The sequence below is a fragment of the Aythya marila genome (genome assembly GCF_965140915.1).
Source record: "Aythya marila genome assembly, chromosome: 1".
NCBI lineage: Eukaryota > Metazoa > Chordata > Aves > Anseriformes > Anatidae > Aythya > Aythya marila.
This window is the reverse complement of record NC_139042.1, coordinates 175261695-175281354: the sequence shown is the minus strand read 5'-3', so window position 1 is coordinate 175281354 and position 19660 is coordinate 175261695. Positions and strand designations below refer to the sequence as shown.

Genomic DNA, 19660 nt, shown 5'->3' with positions numbered 1-19660 from the left:
TTTAAACCTTCTTCTGCAATTTAATGAGCTAGCAGTTTTAGAATATGTCCTCTTTGAAAGTCAAAAGAAAAGTATTTTCTCAGGTTTTATGAATTCGCTTCACTTCCCCTTCTGAAAAATACAATATAAAAACCACCATTTCTTCCATCAGATACTGACATATCTGAGCAGAGGAGCAGAAATAAAATCATCTATGTCTTCTCTGGAATTTTGCCGCTGCCTTCTTTTACAAACCTTGTCACCTACTCAGTTTTTCCCACATCTTAATTTCCACGTCTGTAAAATGAGGAGAAGGTGCCTATACCAGCACTCTAATTTTTTTTTATTGTACATAAAGGACTCTGGGTGAAAAGTTTTAAGTAACAGTGCTGATTCTGTTATAATTCTTGCATGGTTTGGGGAACAGGAGCTACCAAAGAGGCCAACTTGTCCTGGGGGGAGGCAAGAGGAGGAGCACTGAGCTGTAGAGACAAAAGCTGCATCCCCTGCCCTTACTCCCTCACCTACTTTACTGAGTACCACAGACATATCATAGAAGTCACAAGAGCACTCACTGATGGTTATTTGTCTTGCAATTTTTTAAAACAGAGCTCACCGTGTAGACCACAAGTGTTCTTTTTTGTGTGTGTGTGTGGTGTGTGTGTGTGGGGGGGGGGGGAGGGTTGTTTGTTTGTTTGCTTGGTTTTGTTTTTGTTTGTTTTGTTTTATAATAATGTAATATTCCCACGTACAGTTCTGCTGAACTCTAAGGATCTTTAATTTTTCTGCAAATTTGAAAGAGTGATTGAACACAGTGCTGGTGCCATAGCGGTTAGACTTCATATTACTATATATGTTCAGAAGAGATATTTAGAGAGGGAAGAGCAGGAAGCTATTTTTTACATCAGCACATTGAATTTCAGAATTTCTTAAATACAGCTCATCAGTACCATATATCCCTTGTTTGTAACCCATCTGCTAGCTGCATATGTCTGTTTTTCTGTAGCCTGAATTAGCACTTGGAGCATTGTTAAAATAGAGCATTCCTTGCAGGAAGGCTTGTTCTCCAGGGGTTAGCTGAACACCTCTCTACTACAGTTTCTGAGACTGCCAATCATGTTTCCTTTCTTTTTTTTTTTGTTTAGAACTTCCTTGTAACAATAAATTCAAAGACTTGGCATTTATTGGCACAAGGTTAGATGAATTTTGATGGAATTATTAATTATAATAATAATTCAACTGACGCTCATTAATCCTTTAACAGATTTTTATTGGTATTATGAAATATGCAGTATGATTTCTCTTCCTAGGGACAGTCCTTTCAGAATCTATAGTTACTCTTAAGCTGTAAACATTACATGCCTAAGATTTATTAAGCTTTTTAAGAATAAAATCCTGCAAATCCATTAATTTTTTTCCCTGAGGGAGAAAAAAGAAAAAAAAAATCATGCTAAGTCTCTTCAAGCAGAGTCGCAGCAGAAACTCTGTTCAAGCATTTCTTGTTCTCTCTGAAAAGGGATCTTTTTGAATTCTTTTGTGTCAGGGGCAAAAAAAGAGAAACTTTAGCTGGTTTACATTCTTTATATGCCTCATTAGAGAAATCTCTGACAAGTAAAAGGGGTCAGAGACTTGATGGTAACCCAGACAACCCATATTTATAACCTATTATCTACCAGATTGTTACTCATACTTTGCATAGTTTACAGTTTATTGACTTGCCAACTGACAAAGATTCCCCACAAATTTGGGGTCCTCTTCTTACAGGATGTAAGTGTCTGTGAACTTTCATCTTGTGCCTGGATGAATTTTACCCCCTTCCTTCAGCCTTCACCTCTTCATTTCAGTACTTTTGTTTTAGATGGAGTGAGGGACATGCCCTTTGCCACCTACAAGCCCTGTGAGCAAAGCTGCTGCTGCATCATGCATTCCACAGGATGCTCTCTCTCCTGCTTCCACTGGACTTCAGTAAAAAGAAGGAGATGCCAAATAGAAGAGAGGTAGAGTTATGAAAGAGTTAATGTCTTTGCCTCTACTTAGTTCTGCCAGTGTTTGCTCTCCTCAGTCTGCTTATGTTTAGAAGAGCAACTGATGCCCAATTAAAAAAGCAGAGATTTCAGTATTTGCCTCTTTAGTGCTCAGTGTTCCTTAAGATGTAATATATCAAATGCTTTGCATGACTTTAAGTTAGGTAAAGTCAAAATATTTTTCATGAACACATCTAACTAGATTAGAAAACTGCATCGCACTTGAGATCCTTATGTGGGTATTACCTTTTTTTGAAATTATCCCTATCTCAAATTTTATTAAACCATAGTGCATCCGCTGCCTCATAAAAGTACAAGCATCAGTAGCAACTTGTTTTATTTTTATGCATGTCGGACTGGGCACCTATTCACCTAAAATACTAATTAGTTGTGGGGAGGCAGATGATTTATGAATAATGCTATGAACATATTGTATGTTATAGTTCCTTCACATAGACTCTAACTTAATGGGATTCTTGCTAACCCAAGGCCTGACTTCAGAAATCTATTAAAGCATAAGCAATTCAACAACATGTTTCACAGCCCTTTTTTTCTTAGTCTTGATCAGAAGTACCATGGTTTGTTTGGTCTTGACCATCAATGGCACAGAATCAGGTTTGGATAAGCCCAAATGGACATTTCAGAACAACTCAACACAACCTGCTATTGTTGTTATTTCATAGAAATAAACAAGAGAAACTGGCTCACATGCAAAGATGAAAGAGCAGACATGCAGTTCATTCAAAGCACATAACAGTGTATGTCAAGAGAACTACATCAGTTCGTATCAGTTGAATACCAGGCCTAGTTTTTATGAGATGAAAGTGTGAGAAAGGAGATCAGTTAGGAAAACAGTTATTTTTATCAGGTTAACCTAGAAACTAAAAGAGATGAGGAGCAGGGCAAAAAAATAAGACAAAATAGTCATTCATTTTGAATTTCTGGAAGATGGTTTAAAAATATAACTTTCTACACTTTTAATAAAATACCTTCAGATGATTACAGAAAGCTACAACTAAGGAAAACAAACCATTTCATCAGAAGAACTCTATAGGACTTTCAGTACCAGCTTTTCAGTAATACCCATACACTTTCAATCTGTCAGCACAGAACCACGTCCACCTCCTGCCCAGTCAACTATCAAGGCCATAATTTGCTTTCTTTCTTTGTTTCACTAGAGACATCATATCAACAAAGCTCATGACCAGAAAAGATGCTCTAAAGATGATAGGTCCTACCCTCGTGATGTTATGTTATCATGATGATATCACAGAGTGTAGGGAAAAAATATAGGAGCCAAAAGTTTCTTTGCATTCTCTGTTCCAGAACAGCCAAAGGAGATTTTTCAAAGACTTTCTAGGAATTTCATATTTGACAGAGAACACATTAGGCCTGTCTGTCTGGAACAGTTACCCTGTATTAGTGAGGATATTTCTCCCTGTTAATCACCAGACACAAGTAGGTCACTACATTATGCTCTAACCAATACATCAGAAAACTGTACTAACAAAACAATGCAAAAGGTTGGCAAGAAAGCAACGTGGAGGTTCAAATTCATAGAATTACTGTTCTCACAAACCGAAAGCAAGACATTTGAAACTGAAGCAAGACAAAAGAAAAAAGACAATGAATCAATGTACTTTCCAAGTACTGGAAAGACAGGATCACCACCAACGTTCTGGGTTAGATGGTTCACAGGGGCACAGCTCAGTATTTGAATCATTGCCCTTAGGCACTATTTGCCTACAGAAGTTCAGGAGGTGAAGTTTAATAGCTTTCACCCTGAGCAACAGAAAAATTACCTTAAGCTCATGCAACTTACTGTGGCGATTTTAGCCTACTCCCTGCTAGTGCTTGTTCAAATCTCAAAAGTCATCTCATATTTTGAAAATATTAAAAAAAAAAAAAAAAAAGCAACTACAAGAAAAGGAGATATGAGATGACTGAAATACCAGTATGCCTTTTTAAGAAAATAACTCATAGTCATTTCTTGCTAACTTATCTTTGTGTTACCAAAAGATTATAAATGAAGATTCTTTTTATTCACAATGCATAATTGTAGTTCAGTGAAGGACTGCAAAATATGAAGGATATATCTCCAAATTCAGTATTAGGCTTCTGTATCAAGGTATTGGAAATTATCATGGTAACTTTTTTTTTTTTTTTTTTTTTTAATTATTAGCTGTTATATTGAATTAGCTGTTATATTGAAAAAAAAGATACAGAAATTGATGATATAGGATGCTTCCCATATCTGCTTCTCCTACAGTAAGTGAGCATTTAAAATGGAATAATACAGTGTAAGATTTAGCACCACTGAACACACTAGTTATACACATTACCTTGATAAACCAAGGATAGCTCAGAGAACATTATTCTTGCTTCTGTAATCAGTAACTCATATGCAAATAAACCATCTTTGAGAAGACCAAGACCGTGAGGCAGACCACTCATTACCCAGCCTGTGCAAGCTGGGTAATGACCTTATGTAACAAAGATGCAAGTTATAAAGGAAGATATTTCAGCATCCTCAGCAAAATCATTTCATTATTTTTAGCAGCTGGGTCCTGTCTCTTTCTGCTGAAATGGAGACTACAGAAAATATTAATTAAATGCAGGTGCATGCAGTAATTCAGAAGAGTTTTTACTTCAAAGTCAGCTCCTGCAAATAGAGAGTACAGTTAGATATTTGCTGTTGCAAGCCTAAGTTAAACCAATTAAAGAGGATACTGAGAATCCCATGTCTAAAGCTACATTTGAGCTATAGCTAGAAAGACTGAATTTCCCAACTCAATATGCCACATGCCCAAATTTCCATAGGGCAGGATGCCAGCAGATGTACCAAGAAAATGGGGAGTACAACAGATAACACAAGGATGAGAAATAGCAGTGACTGCCCAGGGCTAGGGAATGCACACTGCTAAGTCCAGCGATGTGGGGGACACATCAGCTGCAGCATCCCTCCTCACTCACCTCCTCCTACAGCAAGGGAAGGGTCTGGGCTATGTGGGGACCTGCCACTACCTCCTCAGCACAGCTGTGGTGCCAGTAGCAGCATGCAGCCCAGCATGCAAGCTGGATCTCAGCTGCTTGCAAGCCACAATTTGGATTCTTTGCATTTTGTCCTGGGTAATTTTTGTTTGTTTGTTTGTTTGTTTTTTGTTTTGGTTTGGTTTGCATCAAAGGAACAATTTTAAATAGCTTATGAACTTTGAAAATGACTTAACTTGAAATGCTAGACTTGATTGACTCTAAAAGTCCTGACTTTCAGAAGATGATGAATTCCCCATTCACTGCCCAGTGGGATCTGTTAAAATGTTTTACATCACAAATCAGGCTTAAGTGCTATTTGCTTTAAAAAAGTTTTATCCAGGTTCAGTAGATTAACTCAACATTTTCCTATTTCTGTGAGTCAAAGTCAGCACTTTAATGTTACTAAAGCACTGCCCACTGAAAGTATCCTCTAAGATATGGTCTTAAACCTGGCAGCCTTCCCAAAAAATGGAAGCCTGAATTCTCTGGCAAGCAAGCCAGGCAGGATGTGAAAACCAATGAACTGAGGAAGGCATCACCTCTTGCTATAGCTCTCACTCCGGACAGTCTACTTCTGCACTATCTTCATATTCACTCACCACTTTTATCTTGCTCCCCTCTTTTGCAAACCATCTGCTTTCTCTGGCTAGACTACAAACTGTTTAAAGGTACTATTATTACTTTAGGTTTATGCAGAATCTTGCACACTTGCACTGTAAATTTGAGCCTTTTAACATTCTTGTTGTAAACTCCAATCCTATGCTCAGTAATTTCAATTCTCATTTTAAAAATAAAACTGGGTGAAAAGCAGATTCCTTAGTTGTGAAAGTTTTGAGTACGATACTTCAGAGGTTACAGACAGTTTCTGTTAGACTGGGGCCAAGAATTTTTAAGTGTTGTGCCAAAAGTAATTCCAGTTCTTTTAGAATTGGTTCAATGCTCTGTGGGCTTCAAATGCCATTTGTGTCACAGTTTTAGCTTCAGAGCCTACCTGGCCACAAGCTTATTGTAGTTGGTTTAGCTGAACACCAATAATGAAGGGCTTAAATGGACACAATTATCTTAGGATGATGAAAGTACTAAAAAAAATTTATATATATATACATATATATATATATATATTCAAAATCAGTAACGTTAACAAGTTTTCTGGTTACTTTGACAATGTCTTCTATTCCAATACCAGTAAAACTATTTTCCCAACAACAAGGGTACCAGAATTATAAGAATTTCTCAAGCATTCGTTGAAACAGGAATAATAATAGTATTCAATAATCTGAAGCCTGCTATTATTATGGCCAGTGCACATGAACAAATTCATTTGGATTTGTTGAAAAGAGCAACAGTCACACATGCTAATTATTTAGCTTATACAGAAAGTGGCACAAAACTCTAGAGAGATCTGATCTGTAACAACTGTTTTGCCAAATCACTTGTCTGAGTCGTATTTTAGTATTTTGAACTACAAGCGTTAAGGGTAAAGTCATGAATACTTTTGCTACATCAGTCTTTTTGTTTCTCCATGAAATATTAACAACACTTTTTGTATTTTTGTTTGAGCTTTCCATACAGGAAAAAAATACATAGAAGAGCCAAATAATATATTTTTCCTTATATCTGGCTACTTCTGGTAAGAGACCTGATAAAAGACAGTGAGCTCATATATCTCACGCTGACCTTTTTTTTTTCATAAATCCACTTATATATTTAACTACACTGTCAGTAAAAATACCGGGTTAGTATCTGTAATAATATAGGGTTGAATAAATGTAGAGTCTGTAAGTTAAACTTTTTCTCAACAGATCCTTTCAAACACAACAGCTTTGTATGCCAGATTATTTTCAGCAGTTTGCCATGGCATAATAGCAGGGGGATATCATAGAATCATTTAGGTTGGAAAAGACCTCTAAGATATGATTCCTTTGATAACCAAAGAAAGTTTCTTATCAGGAAATGAAAGTTAGATCCAATCATCCATAAAGAAGCCATATACTTCCAAACAACTTGTTACAAAAACTACATCAAAACACTACTATAGTAGTGAAATTCTGCTATTTGATCTCCTCCATAAATAAAAGTGGTCCAAGGGAATACTCAAAGTACAAAATGAATGTGGGAACTCAAAAGAGAAGCTGACAAACAGCAAGAATGCAGTAATCTTAGACACATGGACTAGCATATATGCATATATAGTAGGAGAACAAACTCACTTTTAAAGTTCTATCATCAAATTAAAGGGGAGTTACCATAACATCAAGGCAACCTAACAAAGTTATCCTATAACTTTCTGAAATAAAGCAGTTTTCAAACACAGTTTAAGACAGCATTTAAAAATGTCTACTGAAGAATTCATAATTTTGCAATCAAACAAGACAGCGTTGTCAGGTATTTTGAAGTTTAACTGGCACAAATATTTTCAGATTCCCTTGGTGGTCTCAGCTGCAGAAGATAGTGCTCTACCAGGTTAACTACTGCTGTGTCTTGTAGAACTTGAAAATCTTTTAACACATATACAAGCCAACAAATGCACTCCCAGCATTAGTTATGCCTCAAATTACTTCCTTTGGGAAGAGAAATGGGATTTTTTTCCCAGATCTCATTTTTATGTTCTATTACCAATTTAAAAAAAAAAGCGTTGGAGGTCAGTGTATCTGCACACAATTCTTACATCTGCTTCCTTGTCCTTCTGATTCATTTCAATAGGGCATAGGCCACGATTAATCTAAAATGCTTGCAGGAAAAATTCTAAAGCCTTGCAACAGCTCTGTTAACTGTAAGGCACTTCACAGTGAATACCTCATCTCACACAAATAATATCTAACAGTACTAGCTGATCCTCATTCTTATGTTACTGAGGGAGCAGTGGTTCCTACTGACACCTTAGAAGCACCCACTCAGAAGCAAAAAATTCTCTGAAATGCAATGTCCATTACAGCACCTAGTTACAGAAAGCTTTGCTTCTCTTTGCCAAAGCTGCATTGTGTTTAGGAATCTGACATACCCTTTCCATGGCAGGTGACAGGTGAAAAGAATTACAGCTATGCCTCTAAAGACAAACAGGCTTCTGGTTACTAATCTACAGAAACTGGGAAGGCTGCTTGGTGTCCTGGGTGAATGGGCTTGCCCTAAGACCACATTTCAATTTCAGGATAATTTTGTCGGAAGATTTCTGACCTCTCCCATCAGAAGCAGGCTGTCTGCTTCCTAGTCACTGGTGCCCAGTCACTGCCCCTGCTTCTCTCCACTCTTTTGGAAGGCTCAGAGGAGCTGTGAGTCTCATTCCTCCAGGCCTGACTGAATTTCCATCTTGTACCTTTTAGCTTCCATGCCTACAGCTATAGCCAGTTCATCAGCTATTCACCCTAGCTGGTTCAAAAGGGTCTGATCTCTTATTGCAAGCCATTCCCAACTGCAGCTTTGACAGACGAATGGTGAAATAGTGTAACTCCCCAGCCAACAGCAAGGGCACCAAGGGAGCAGGCCAGGTCTTTGATAAATGGTAGAGAGCCTCATTAAAGACTTAGGGGAATGCTCTAGATACCAGCAATCCCAGCCATTTCAGCTGTGGTTTCTGCCTGTTCTGGGTCAATGGCGTGTCCTACAACACACAAGTCTGGCCCCATTGGCAAGAACTGAGCAGGGGCAACATCTTTCAGGCTTACAGTGACAATATATGTGCAGAGCTGGTGTTTGGAATGGACTTGGAAAAGGGTGAGGCACTCAACCAAGATGAACAAGAGGCAGCAATGTGCCCTTGTGGAAAAGAAGACCAAAGGCCTCCTTGGCTGTATTAGGAAGAACATTGCCAGCAGATCAAGGGGGTGATTCTTCTCCACTGTTTCATGCTGTCATGGTCATATCTGGAGAGCTGGGTCCAGTACTGAGCTCCCCGGCACAAAAGAGACATGGACATACTGTACAAAATCCAGTGAATAGTCTTGAAGATTATTTAGGGAGCAGAGCATCTGTCATACAAAGAGAGGCTGATAGAACTAGGATGGTCAGCCTGGAGAAAAAAACGTCTGAGGGGGATCTTATTGATACATCATGGTGCTGGGGTAGCCAGACATTTCTCAGTTATGTGCAGGAAAATGACTTGGGGAGGGTGGACATAAATTGTAATACAAGAAATCACATTTAAACATAATAAAAATTAAACTTTTATTTATTTGTCTGTTTGTTTATTGTGAGGGTGACTGAACACTGGAATTGGTTGCCCAGAGAGGCAACCCTGAAGATACTCAATATCCAACTGGACAAACCCAGGAGAAATTCACTTCATTTGACCCTGCTTTGAGCAAGTGGATTGGACATGGTCATCTCCAGAGACCCCTCCCAACCTCATCCTCACCACAGTTCTGAGAAATTAGTTAAACAGCTACTAATCACTCTTTTACAGAAGGGTGGAGTAAGAATTGGTGACTGTATTTTTTAGGTTATTGCTGCAGTGTGGATTCGATATCCTATTAATTGCTTCATGAGTTCAGCAGTTGATGATAATTTTTATAACACTACATGTTTTAGGTGAAAAATGCCAAGAATCTTCAATAAGCAGTTTTTAAATATGTGTGGCATAAACCAAAATAAGTAGTATGTGATTTAAAAATAGAGATGGCATCATTATATCAATCCTCCTCCCTACTTGTATGTGACTGCAACTAAAGATGTCTGCCTGAAAAAAAAAATTATAACACTTTTGGAGATAAAGTGACTGTTCAAAAAGGGAAGCTTCCAGCATAAATTATTCGTAGTGTGAACGTCTTGATCACTTCAAGCTTAACAAGAACTACCTTCATGAAACTCTGCCACATTCACTGGGAGTAAGTATGTGCTATCTGAAACTCAGGTTTTCCTTTATGGCTGCATGCTTCTAAGCACACAGTCTCAGAATGAACAAGGCATCTCTTCCACTTGTCACACTGAAGGTATTTCAGACTATGTATGTTTCAAAGCCACATGTAATTTGACTATAATCCCATTCCTGGACATTAATATCCAAATAAAGTGACCAGGCTTGTACCCTTTGGCTGACCACTTGCACAATTTATTTCACCAGTAAGAACAAATATGGTGCCCACTGGACCTCCACCAGGGGAGAGGGGCTTCTCTTTGTAAAATTGGCCTACAAAACTGGTTTGGTGCTACCAAACTGCCTCCAAATCATAGCAACAGTATCACTAGCTCTCATATATCAGGTCAAAACTAGCATACTAATCATATGTTAAATATTGAGATCAGGTGTTCAGAGCATACATGTATAGGACAATGCTTCTGGAGGCATTCTGCTATGCTGCCTGCCCTCCTGTAAGGTTGCTGTAGGGCAGGAAGGCCAGCAGTCTGGCTGCCCTTGAAGGGTAATCGAGCCTGACTGCACTGAAGGCGCAGAAGTTTCACTCTAGGCCAATATCTGAACTTTCTGATTTGGGAACAGACTGTACCTGGGCTCTCCTCTAAAGAAGGAATCAGAGACAGGACTTCCAGGCGACAATTCAGACAAGGAAGCTCACCCTTTGATAGTGGCTATTCATTTTGCCTGTACAGACTAAAACAAAGATGTTTCTAGTCTACATATTTCAGATAGATATAAAAAGCTGGAAAAGATGAATATGGGACTTGAAATGATACACATTATGTTTAGTTGATATCAGCAGAATGCAGCAAGGAGCATGTGAGACAAATATTACTAAAACAAAGTAACTGTTTTAATACTTCAGCATTATCTTAGCACATAAACTGTTCCAAAGAAAACACAACAGTTACACTGAAGAGACCTTGACATCCTGCACTACGCTATTTTCAGTCTGTGAAAGACTGAGAAATACCTGAAATCTTGCCATTTTGACATTTTTCTAGAAATAGATCAACAGTCAGAATACTGATTTTCACACAGCACCCCTCTTGCGCTCTGTGGTAATATATGTCCAGCTACAGCAGAACGAAAACAATCTCATTTCTCACCTCTCAAATGGACCAGATAATACAGAATTCAGATCAGTCTGTGTTTTTCATTAAACTGGACATGTTTACAAGTCAGATGAAAGCAATACTTGCTCAAATGACCTCCTTTCCTCTGCTTGGAAGATTTATTGAAGGCAATATAGAATGGCAACAATAGTCAATCATAGGTGGCAGACTGCCCTTTTATTAGGCATACTGAAGCCAATTAATCTAAGCGAGCTTTCTCTCTTTACCTCCTGAGGGCACGTACTGTTAGAATGCGTTTTAAAATTCTGCAGCAATAAATAAAGGTGCTGAAACTATTCATTTGAACTTTGAGAAATTATTTACAGGGACTGGAGATACTAAGTATTAACACTGTACTCTGCTGGGCAAAGTGCCTCCTGCTGTAATTTGACTAGATCCAAGATTTAAAAAATAAAGCTCTAAAACAAGGTTTTATTTGTACAGCCATCCTCAGGGACAACAAGAAGAGAAAGGAATGCCTGCAAGAGGAGGTAAAAGCAGCAGGAAATCTGCCTTACAATGAGTAAAGAATGCTGAATTAATCAAAGTCTTCAAATAAGGTTGCAAGGGAAGGTGGGCTAGCAAAGGAGGGACACGTTTACAGCAGAGAAGTAATCAGTTATTGGGACTTAAATCAGAAATGTCAAATTATCTGCCATTTATAGGAGATAGCAAAGATCATTTGAGGTGAAAAGCAAGTCTATAATATTCTTATTAATTACGAAACATCAAAACCCAAGACATCTTAATTCATGTTCTCATTTTTGCAGTCCATGTGTTTCTAATTAGAACTGCTGTAATGAGTTCACTTGGGAGGCATATAGGAAAAGTGAGTAACTTTTGAGCAGCAGCTTCCTCTTTTAGGGCACACAGTTAAAACTCCCCTTCGTTCTTGGATTACCTCAAGCATCCTTCTTGCATTACCTTCACCATAAATTCAATAATAATCTTACCAGTTTCACAGCTGGGGCCAGTGAAGCCTTGTGGGCAAGCACACACATTGGAAGCAATACAGGCTCCTCCATTCCTGCACCCATCTTTGCAAAATGCTGAAATAATAAAAGCATAGAAATTAACAAAGCTACACTCAGTATCTATGCAGGTGTCCACAGGGCTCTGGCAGACAGACAAAATGCAGTCCCTACAGCACCCAGCACAGAGGCTTCTTTCTCCTAAGGACAGAGGTCACTAAGGGATGGTTTATAGCCCCCCTGCCTCACTGGCCAGATGGGCTGACAAGCTACAGAAGAAGATTAGTGTAAGTCATCTGAAGATAACAGCCCACATACATACTTCTTCCCATGCACTGGGAATCAGTGAAGGGCAGCATATTCCCTTGGAACAGACTTCGTAGGGCAGTGCTGTTCTTCTGTGCTTCCCAAGTAAATGCCTGAGCACAACAGGCACAAATGAGCACTAAATCAGCTGACTACCCTCTTCCTTGATTCAGAGACTAGATTGAAACAATAAAAATAGCAATTTCTCTCAAGAGATTGTGAAGAACTCAAAAACATTTACCATTTACAGTTTGAAGTCAATCCCTGGATTTGTTTGTTGGCACACTGCAATCTGAGAAGCTGTGCTCATGTATTTAGGCATTTCAGCTTTCTCCAGATTTAGTTATAAATATGTGCATGCATTAAAGAGACTCCTCTGCTCACAGAGAAATGCAACTAGTTCTGATGCAAACCACAGCAGCTGTTTAATTGCTGATTGTATCTGCAATACAGAATGAGCAATGCTCTGGTCACAAGAACCTACAGAAAACTGAGGTGAGAGGAGGTGGACAACAATTATCACTAAGCTCTCCAAACTGTGGAAATCTGGGCACACTGTGCTTGCCTTCCATCTGTGACCAGCCACGGGATGAGGTCTTAAACCTCGTCTGAGAGTGGCCATAGGTGTTATGAATTTGAGCTTTCCAGGTCTCAGTTCTGAGGCACCAGTCTCATGGTGTGAGACCCCAGCATTGGGACATCTAAGCCTCCTGGTGCAAATTACCCAGAGCAGCAAGCACAGCACATGAAAAGCTGCCAGACCCCCAGAGACAAGAAGCACGTCCAGCTCCCTCTGAAAGACACAACCTAGCATCCAAGCTAGGGTTACAGAGAATGGGATACATAGGCTGTGAGCCTTCTCTTGAATCCTGCTTTTAATAGCAAAAAGGAGGGGAAGGATGCACTTCTACAGTGGGGCCAGGTAGCCCCTGAAATATTAGATCTGCATTCAGTGCCAAAATAGGGTTACGCATCTTGTCTTTGTCACCTTTTTGTAAGCTGACAGACTTTCACCTGTGAGCTGCACAGGCTGAGCAGCGGCTGTGGGTTTGAACTTTCCCCAGCTAACTTGCTTTTCCAGTTCCCCAGAGGAGGGAACACAGCACAAAAGGGTGCATTTGCTCTCTCTACCCATATGTTTCACTGGATGCAGGCGTGAAGGTGATTTACAAACTGCTCATTTATGTGAGGAATATTTAGAAGAGTCACACTGTGACTCAGGTGAAGGAAAAACTAGTGCTAAGATCATCAGTAGGCCTATCAATCAGATGGTTGCTTAGTCATGATAAAGCAGCAGCACAATTGCATCATTATCAATGTTAACTGAGGCCCCTTAGAGTCTGACACCTAAGACACCACGTGGATTAGTGCAATTTCAAGGTATGCTGTTGCTGCAGTTAGACTACCTCTCATGTCTGGCCAATTCCTCTACAACTGCACTACTTTTCTTGTTGGACATCCTGTGCTAGGAGTCTGAGGACTTCCAAGGATTTGGGTCCAAGTATCATCTCCTCTCACGTGAGATGCAACAGAAATAAAAGCAGCATTTCATCTCTGGAAAACCATTTTCCTAAAGCAGTAATATGACTTCTAATGTTTACCAGGGAGTGAGAGTGCTAGGAAACAGGGCACCACCTCATCTGTGGCAAAGGGTTTGTGCAAACATGTCTACCACTTTTCTCATTTGAAATAAAAAGACACAGCAAACCAAATAATTTTCACTTCACCCAAGCAATATATCAAGTGTGGACATTGTAGGTCTCAATGCCCAGCCTACCATTTTGTCTGTTTTCTTCAAGGTATACAAACAGATATGCATTAATCATGACAAAGCACCTCACCCAGTTCAAGGAAAGCTGAACCGCCAGGATTTCAGCAGCTTACCTTTACACACGGTACCATTTCCTGTGTAACCCAGCTTGCAGACACAGTTGTGCCCACCCACAGTGTTGAAACAGAGAGCATTTTCATCGCAGTTGTGCTGGTTTGTTATACATTCGTCATGCTCTGAAAAGTGAAACAAGAATGGGACACTTTTGAAGCTTCACACCACAAAAAAATGAAAGCCTTTTAGTAAGAGATTAACACAGTAGTAGTTAGTGATGACACAGCTATGTGCACATGTAACAATGGGATAAGCAGAGTACACAGTTTTAAGACATGCAACTATGCAAGGGCTGTGTTGGAGCATAACTCCACTTTCATTAATGGGAAGCAATCATCAATACATTTTCCATGTGGGCTACACGATTCTTGTAAATATTTGCCAAAGAGATGGCTAACATACTGCAAATCCAAATGCTAGTTCCAATGTATAATTTATTCACACAGGCTTATCCTATGCAGGATTCATAGGGTTTCCTGCAGAAAGCTGACTAATGGTGTGTGTCACGTGCTCCAAGCTGCAAAAAATATGGTTAGCAGAAAGCTGGACTTCAAAATGTAGCCTTTTTTTTTCTTTTGCTTCAGTGCATTCAAAGCTCTTTATTTTGGATGAGCTAAGTAACCTAGGAACAAAGGTCTGACTGCTCCTTAGAGTAAGGAACTTTGGTCACAGTGTGCTCTGAGATAGAAATCCTCAGTCTGGTGACACTCTGGGAAAATATCCCTTTGGGGAATAAATTCAAAATATGGACAATATGATTTTGTGTAAACTTTAAATGTACCGTTTAGCCTGAAACAAACAAGTATTTGGCAAGCATTTCCACTGGTGAATGTTTTAATATCTTAGTTTGTGATTTGTTTTAAATGGAAAATGCAATTTCAAAATGAGGTGCTCTAAAGTGTCATTTCCATATGTCACATGAAATGTTCTAATGTATTAAAAATGCATTTTCTTTTTTTAAATTAACAGCATTCATCTAAGCATAAATAACTTCAGACCCCCTGAAATTTTCTTTTCAGGAAAACTGTCTGTTTGGGGAACATACAGGTACGTAACTTGAGTCAGCACACATGGGCCAACTGCATGTGAGGTTTCCATAGCCATCGTTCTGTACAGGCTTTAGAAAAAAAATTTTAGTGCAGCTTATGGCAGTTCTGGATGTCTGACACAGGTCTTAAATCTGGAATTGGATGCTCTTTCTTCCCTAGTCTTGGCTGTTACACTGCTCTGAATCTTCCCCTTTATAAATAAAAGCTGAAGTCTGCACACACCCCACAGGGTTGTCAAGAAAATTAATTTGTTAACATTTGCAAATCACTATGGAAGAGTTCAGCTTGCTATTTCAATACTGGCCATAAACCACAGGAGTATAAAACTGGCAGAATGGCACATCCCTAGCTTATGACTAGATATAAATTGTCTTGTAGCAATGGCGAGTACCTGTTGTTTAAAAGAGGGAAAAATCACCAACATGAAAATATATTATTTTAAACACTGCACAGGTTTGTTGTGGTATTTTTGTTGTTTTGTGGTGGTTGTTGTTTGTGTTTTTTTTGTTTGTTTTTTGTTGTTTTTTTTTTAGCACTTGCAGGGGAAGCAGGCGATCAGGCCCAGTCAGCATGGCTTTATGAAAGGCAGGTCATGCCTGACGAACCTGATCTCCTTCTATGACAAAGTGACGCGCTGGGTGAACAAGGGAAAGGCTGTGGATGTGGTCTACCTTGACTTCAGCAAGGCTTTTGACACCGTCTCCCACAGCATTCTCCTCAAGAAACTGGCTGCTCTTGGCTTGGACTGGTGCACGCTTCGTTGGGTTAGAAACTGGCTGGATAGCCGGGCCCAAAGAGTTGTGGTGAATGGAGCCAAGTCCAGTTGGAGGCCAGTCACTAGTGGCGTCCCCCAGGGCTCGGTGCTGGGGCCGGTCCTCTTTAATATCTTCATCGATGATCTGGACAAGGGCATCGAGTGCACCCTCAGTAAGTTCGCAGATGACACCAAGTTAGGTGCGTGTGTCGATCTGCTTGAGGGTAGGAAAGCTCTGCAGGAGGATCTGGATAGGCTGCACCGATGGGCTGAGGTCAACTGCATGAAGTTCAACAAGGCCAAGTGCCGGGTCCTGCACCTGGGGCGCAATAACCCCAAGCAGAGCTACAGGCTGGGAGATGAGTGGTTGGAGAGCTGCCAGGCAGAGAAGGACCTGGAAGTGATGGTGGATAGTCAGCTGAATATGAGCCAGCAGTGCGCTCAGGTGGCCAAGAAGGCCAACGGCATCCCGGCTTGTATCAGGAACAGTGTGACCAGCAGGGCTAGGGAAGTGATCGTCCCCCTGTACTCAGCTCTGGTGAGGCCGCACCTCGAGTACTGTGTTCAGTTTTGGGCCCCTCGCTACAAGAAGGACATCGAGGTGCTTGAGCGGGTACAGAGAAGGGCAACGAAGCTGGTGAGGGGCCTGGAGAACAAGTCCTACGAGGAGCTGCTGAGGGAGCTGGGCTTGTTCAGCCTGGAGAAGAGGAGGCTCAGGGGCGACCTTATCACTCTTTATAAGTACCTCAAGGGAGGCTGTAGCGAGGTGGGGGTTGGTCTGTTCTCCCACGTGCCTGGTGACAGGACGAGGGGGAATGGGCTTAAGTTGAGCCAGGGGAGTTTTAGGTTAGATGTTAGGAAGAACTTCTTCACTGAAAGGGTTGTGAGGCACTGGAACAGGCTGCCCAGGGAAGTGGTGGAGTCACCATCCCTGGAAGTCTTCAAAAGACGTTTAGATGAAGAGCTTAGGGAAATGGTTTAGTGGGGACTGTTAGCGTTAGGTCAGAGGTTGGACTCGATGATCTTGAGGTCTCTTCCAACCTAGAAAATTCTGTGATTCTGTGATTCTGTTTTGTTTGTTTTGTTGTTGTTTTTCCATTTCTTTCTTTGTTTGCTTTGTTTTATTAAACCAACCTGTTCTCCCTCTTCTAGACAAGGTCTTGCACATCTCATACCGTCACCAACACTCTCATCAGCCCTCAGCATGGAGGCCCTGGCACTTACTAGGCCAAGTCCCTTACTGGATGCAGCCAAGCACAGGCTGCAGGCCTCTGCCCTGAAGCATGAGATTTAATTACTTTGCTCTCAGCGTGAATATCTGAAACTGTTATTGTTCACCGAATGATCCGGCACCTCAAAATCCAGTTACAATATTTGACTCCAACCTCCTACCACACTAAAATCTCTCATGCTGGCTGAAGCAGTATGTATGCTAGATCAGGCTACAAAATAAAAGAAAGGGAAGTCATGACCATGCAAATGAGGTTAAAAGTATTTTCTATACCATAATAATATTCTGTTTTTCTAAGTTTGTGTTAATATTATGATATTATTTAAATATGGTGTGCTATTCAATAACATGTATATGTATACAAATATATATCATTTTCTCATTTTTAAAGGTTTTATATACCATACAACAGGAAAATATGGAAATCTGAGAAACATTATACACTCAGCAGGCCAAAATATCTTGCAAAGCCATTATTTTCAAATCTCAGGAGGCAGGGTACATACAGCAATACATCACACTGGTAAACTCAGCTCAAATCACTGCGTTTGGCAAATTAAATATCATGCTCAATGAGAAACTGCTACCATCCACCCCATGCCTTGGGGATGCAGCAGCATCCCCAGCATGCACAACAGCTCTTTACTATGGGTAAGAGCTTATTAGAGAAAAGCAGCTGGAGGCAGACTGACACCCAGAGGAGCAGCTGTAAGGGCATACCCAAGCACAGCTCTGAAAGCCCACAAGAGACCCAAAGGCAGGGGGAAGCTGTGGCTGCCTTGCCAAGTGAACTTTCTGTCGGTGTTCCAGTACAGATATGGATAACTCCATCTTGCAGTGCTGGGGGTTTAAAGACCATTTGCACAGATGTATGACCTTTGTAGGAAAAAGAATACTCATCCTTAAATGCACCTTCCAAACATTTACTCTCCAGGCTAAGAAAACCTACTGAGTCTTTTAAGATGGACTTGCTTAAAGCATACATTACCAATAAAATTAATGGTCCATTAGCTAAATAAGAAAGCTTGGATTCAAAGATAACTTGCTTGGTTTCCTACTTTTGCTGTAAGAAACTCCAGTACTTCACATCCTCCTGTAAGAAAGCTTTTGTAGTATGTCTGCTGACAATTCAGGAAGAGGATCCGGTTCTCAGCCACAGAAATAGAAGTGCGGGCTCTTTTGATACAGTTTGGGTTATGTGTTCAGTCTTGAGGTCTATTTTTCTTTTAAACAAAATACTAGCATTTAACAACAATAACAAAAAAAAGTGTGGCCCTGATAAATGATTTTTGGATTGAAGATTACATGTCACTAGTTAGGGGGAAAATGCCCCAGAGTAACAAGAAAATTTGTGATTCTATTAAAGGAAAAGACAGTTTAAAATTATATGAATAGAAAAAAAAAATCAGCAAAAAAGAATCAGGGTGTTCTACCTTCCACCTAGATGTTGGCTTGTGTTCGATAACACAGTTTAAACCATTTAAACATAGTACTTCTTCATATTCCTTCCATACTTCTTCATACTTGCTTAATATACATGTATATTGAGTGGCACCTCAGAGAGCAATCAGGCTGCATTGCATGATTGTCTCTGATACGGACTGATGGTTAAAATACAGAGGAAAAATTCCTGCACATAGCGCTTCTTAAGACATTCACTCTTCTAATGTATGGCACACCATCCAAAGCAGTTTTGACAAGACCATCAGAAACAGCTTTAGCCAGAATTCTCTATTAATAACAAGGTATGACTCTCCAGCTTTATTAAAAGTATAAATATTTGATTGTAATAAAAAGGGTGGTGCTCTGTTGATAATTCTTTATTAATTCATGTCCATCACTTTTTTTTTTTTTTTTTACTGAAACATCCAGGAAGTTATCTTAAATAGAGAGGACATTGAGGAAACTGAGTTCAGAAATCTCAAATGCCAATCCATGAACTGTAGAGGATAAAACTGTGCATTACAAAGAAGCTAGAAAACAATTCCTAAAATAATCATTTGAAGAGAACTGTGAATATGGATTCTTCTACTTTTTGAAGTTCAAAAGTAAATAGAATCATTATTTGCATTATTTAGAAATGCCAGTATTGCCCAGATATATTTCTTATGCTCTAAGAAGAAGCAGTGAGGCCATTTATTTCAAGCATCTTTGGAAATTACGTGAAACACATTTAACAAATGTCCCATACTTATTTCAGTGCACATCATAATGATGATGGAGACAGGACCGTATAAGAGTATTACAGAGGAAAGGAAATAAAAATTACTTTTCCAGAGAGATTTAAATGATCAACACACCCAAATTTACATAAACGTTCAATAAAGACCAAAAGCACTAGTTTCAGTGATTATTTCTAAAGCTGTATTATCTAATATATCCAAAATCCATTTTGTACTGGCTAGAAATCTATGCTCAACAGTGCTAAAATTCATAACATTTCTGTTCTGAGAATCAACTTAAG

General features: G+C 39.7%; 1 protein-coding gene across 1 annotated transcript in view; it reads right to left on the bottom strand.

Annotated features, from left to right (window-relative positions):
- NELL2 (neural EGFL like 2) overlaps positions 1-19660 on the bottom strand; it is a 148265-nt gene that overhangs the window by 25643 nt on the left and 102962 nt on the right. Inside the window, exons 14-15 of the mRNA XM_082784489.1 lie at positions 14162-14284; positions 11954-12049 (exon numbers count right to left, since the gene is read on the bottom strand). Of these exons, the coding sequence (XP_082640615.1) occupies positions 11954-12049; positions 14162-14284 (219 nt within the window). The remainder of the gene's footprint in view (positions 1-11953; positions 12050-14161; positions 14285-19660) is intronic.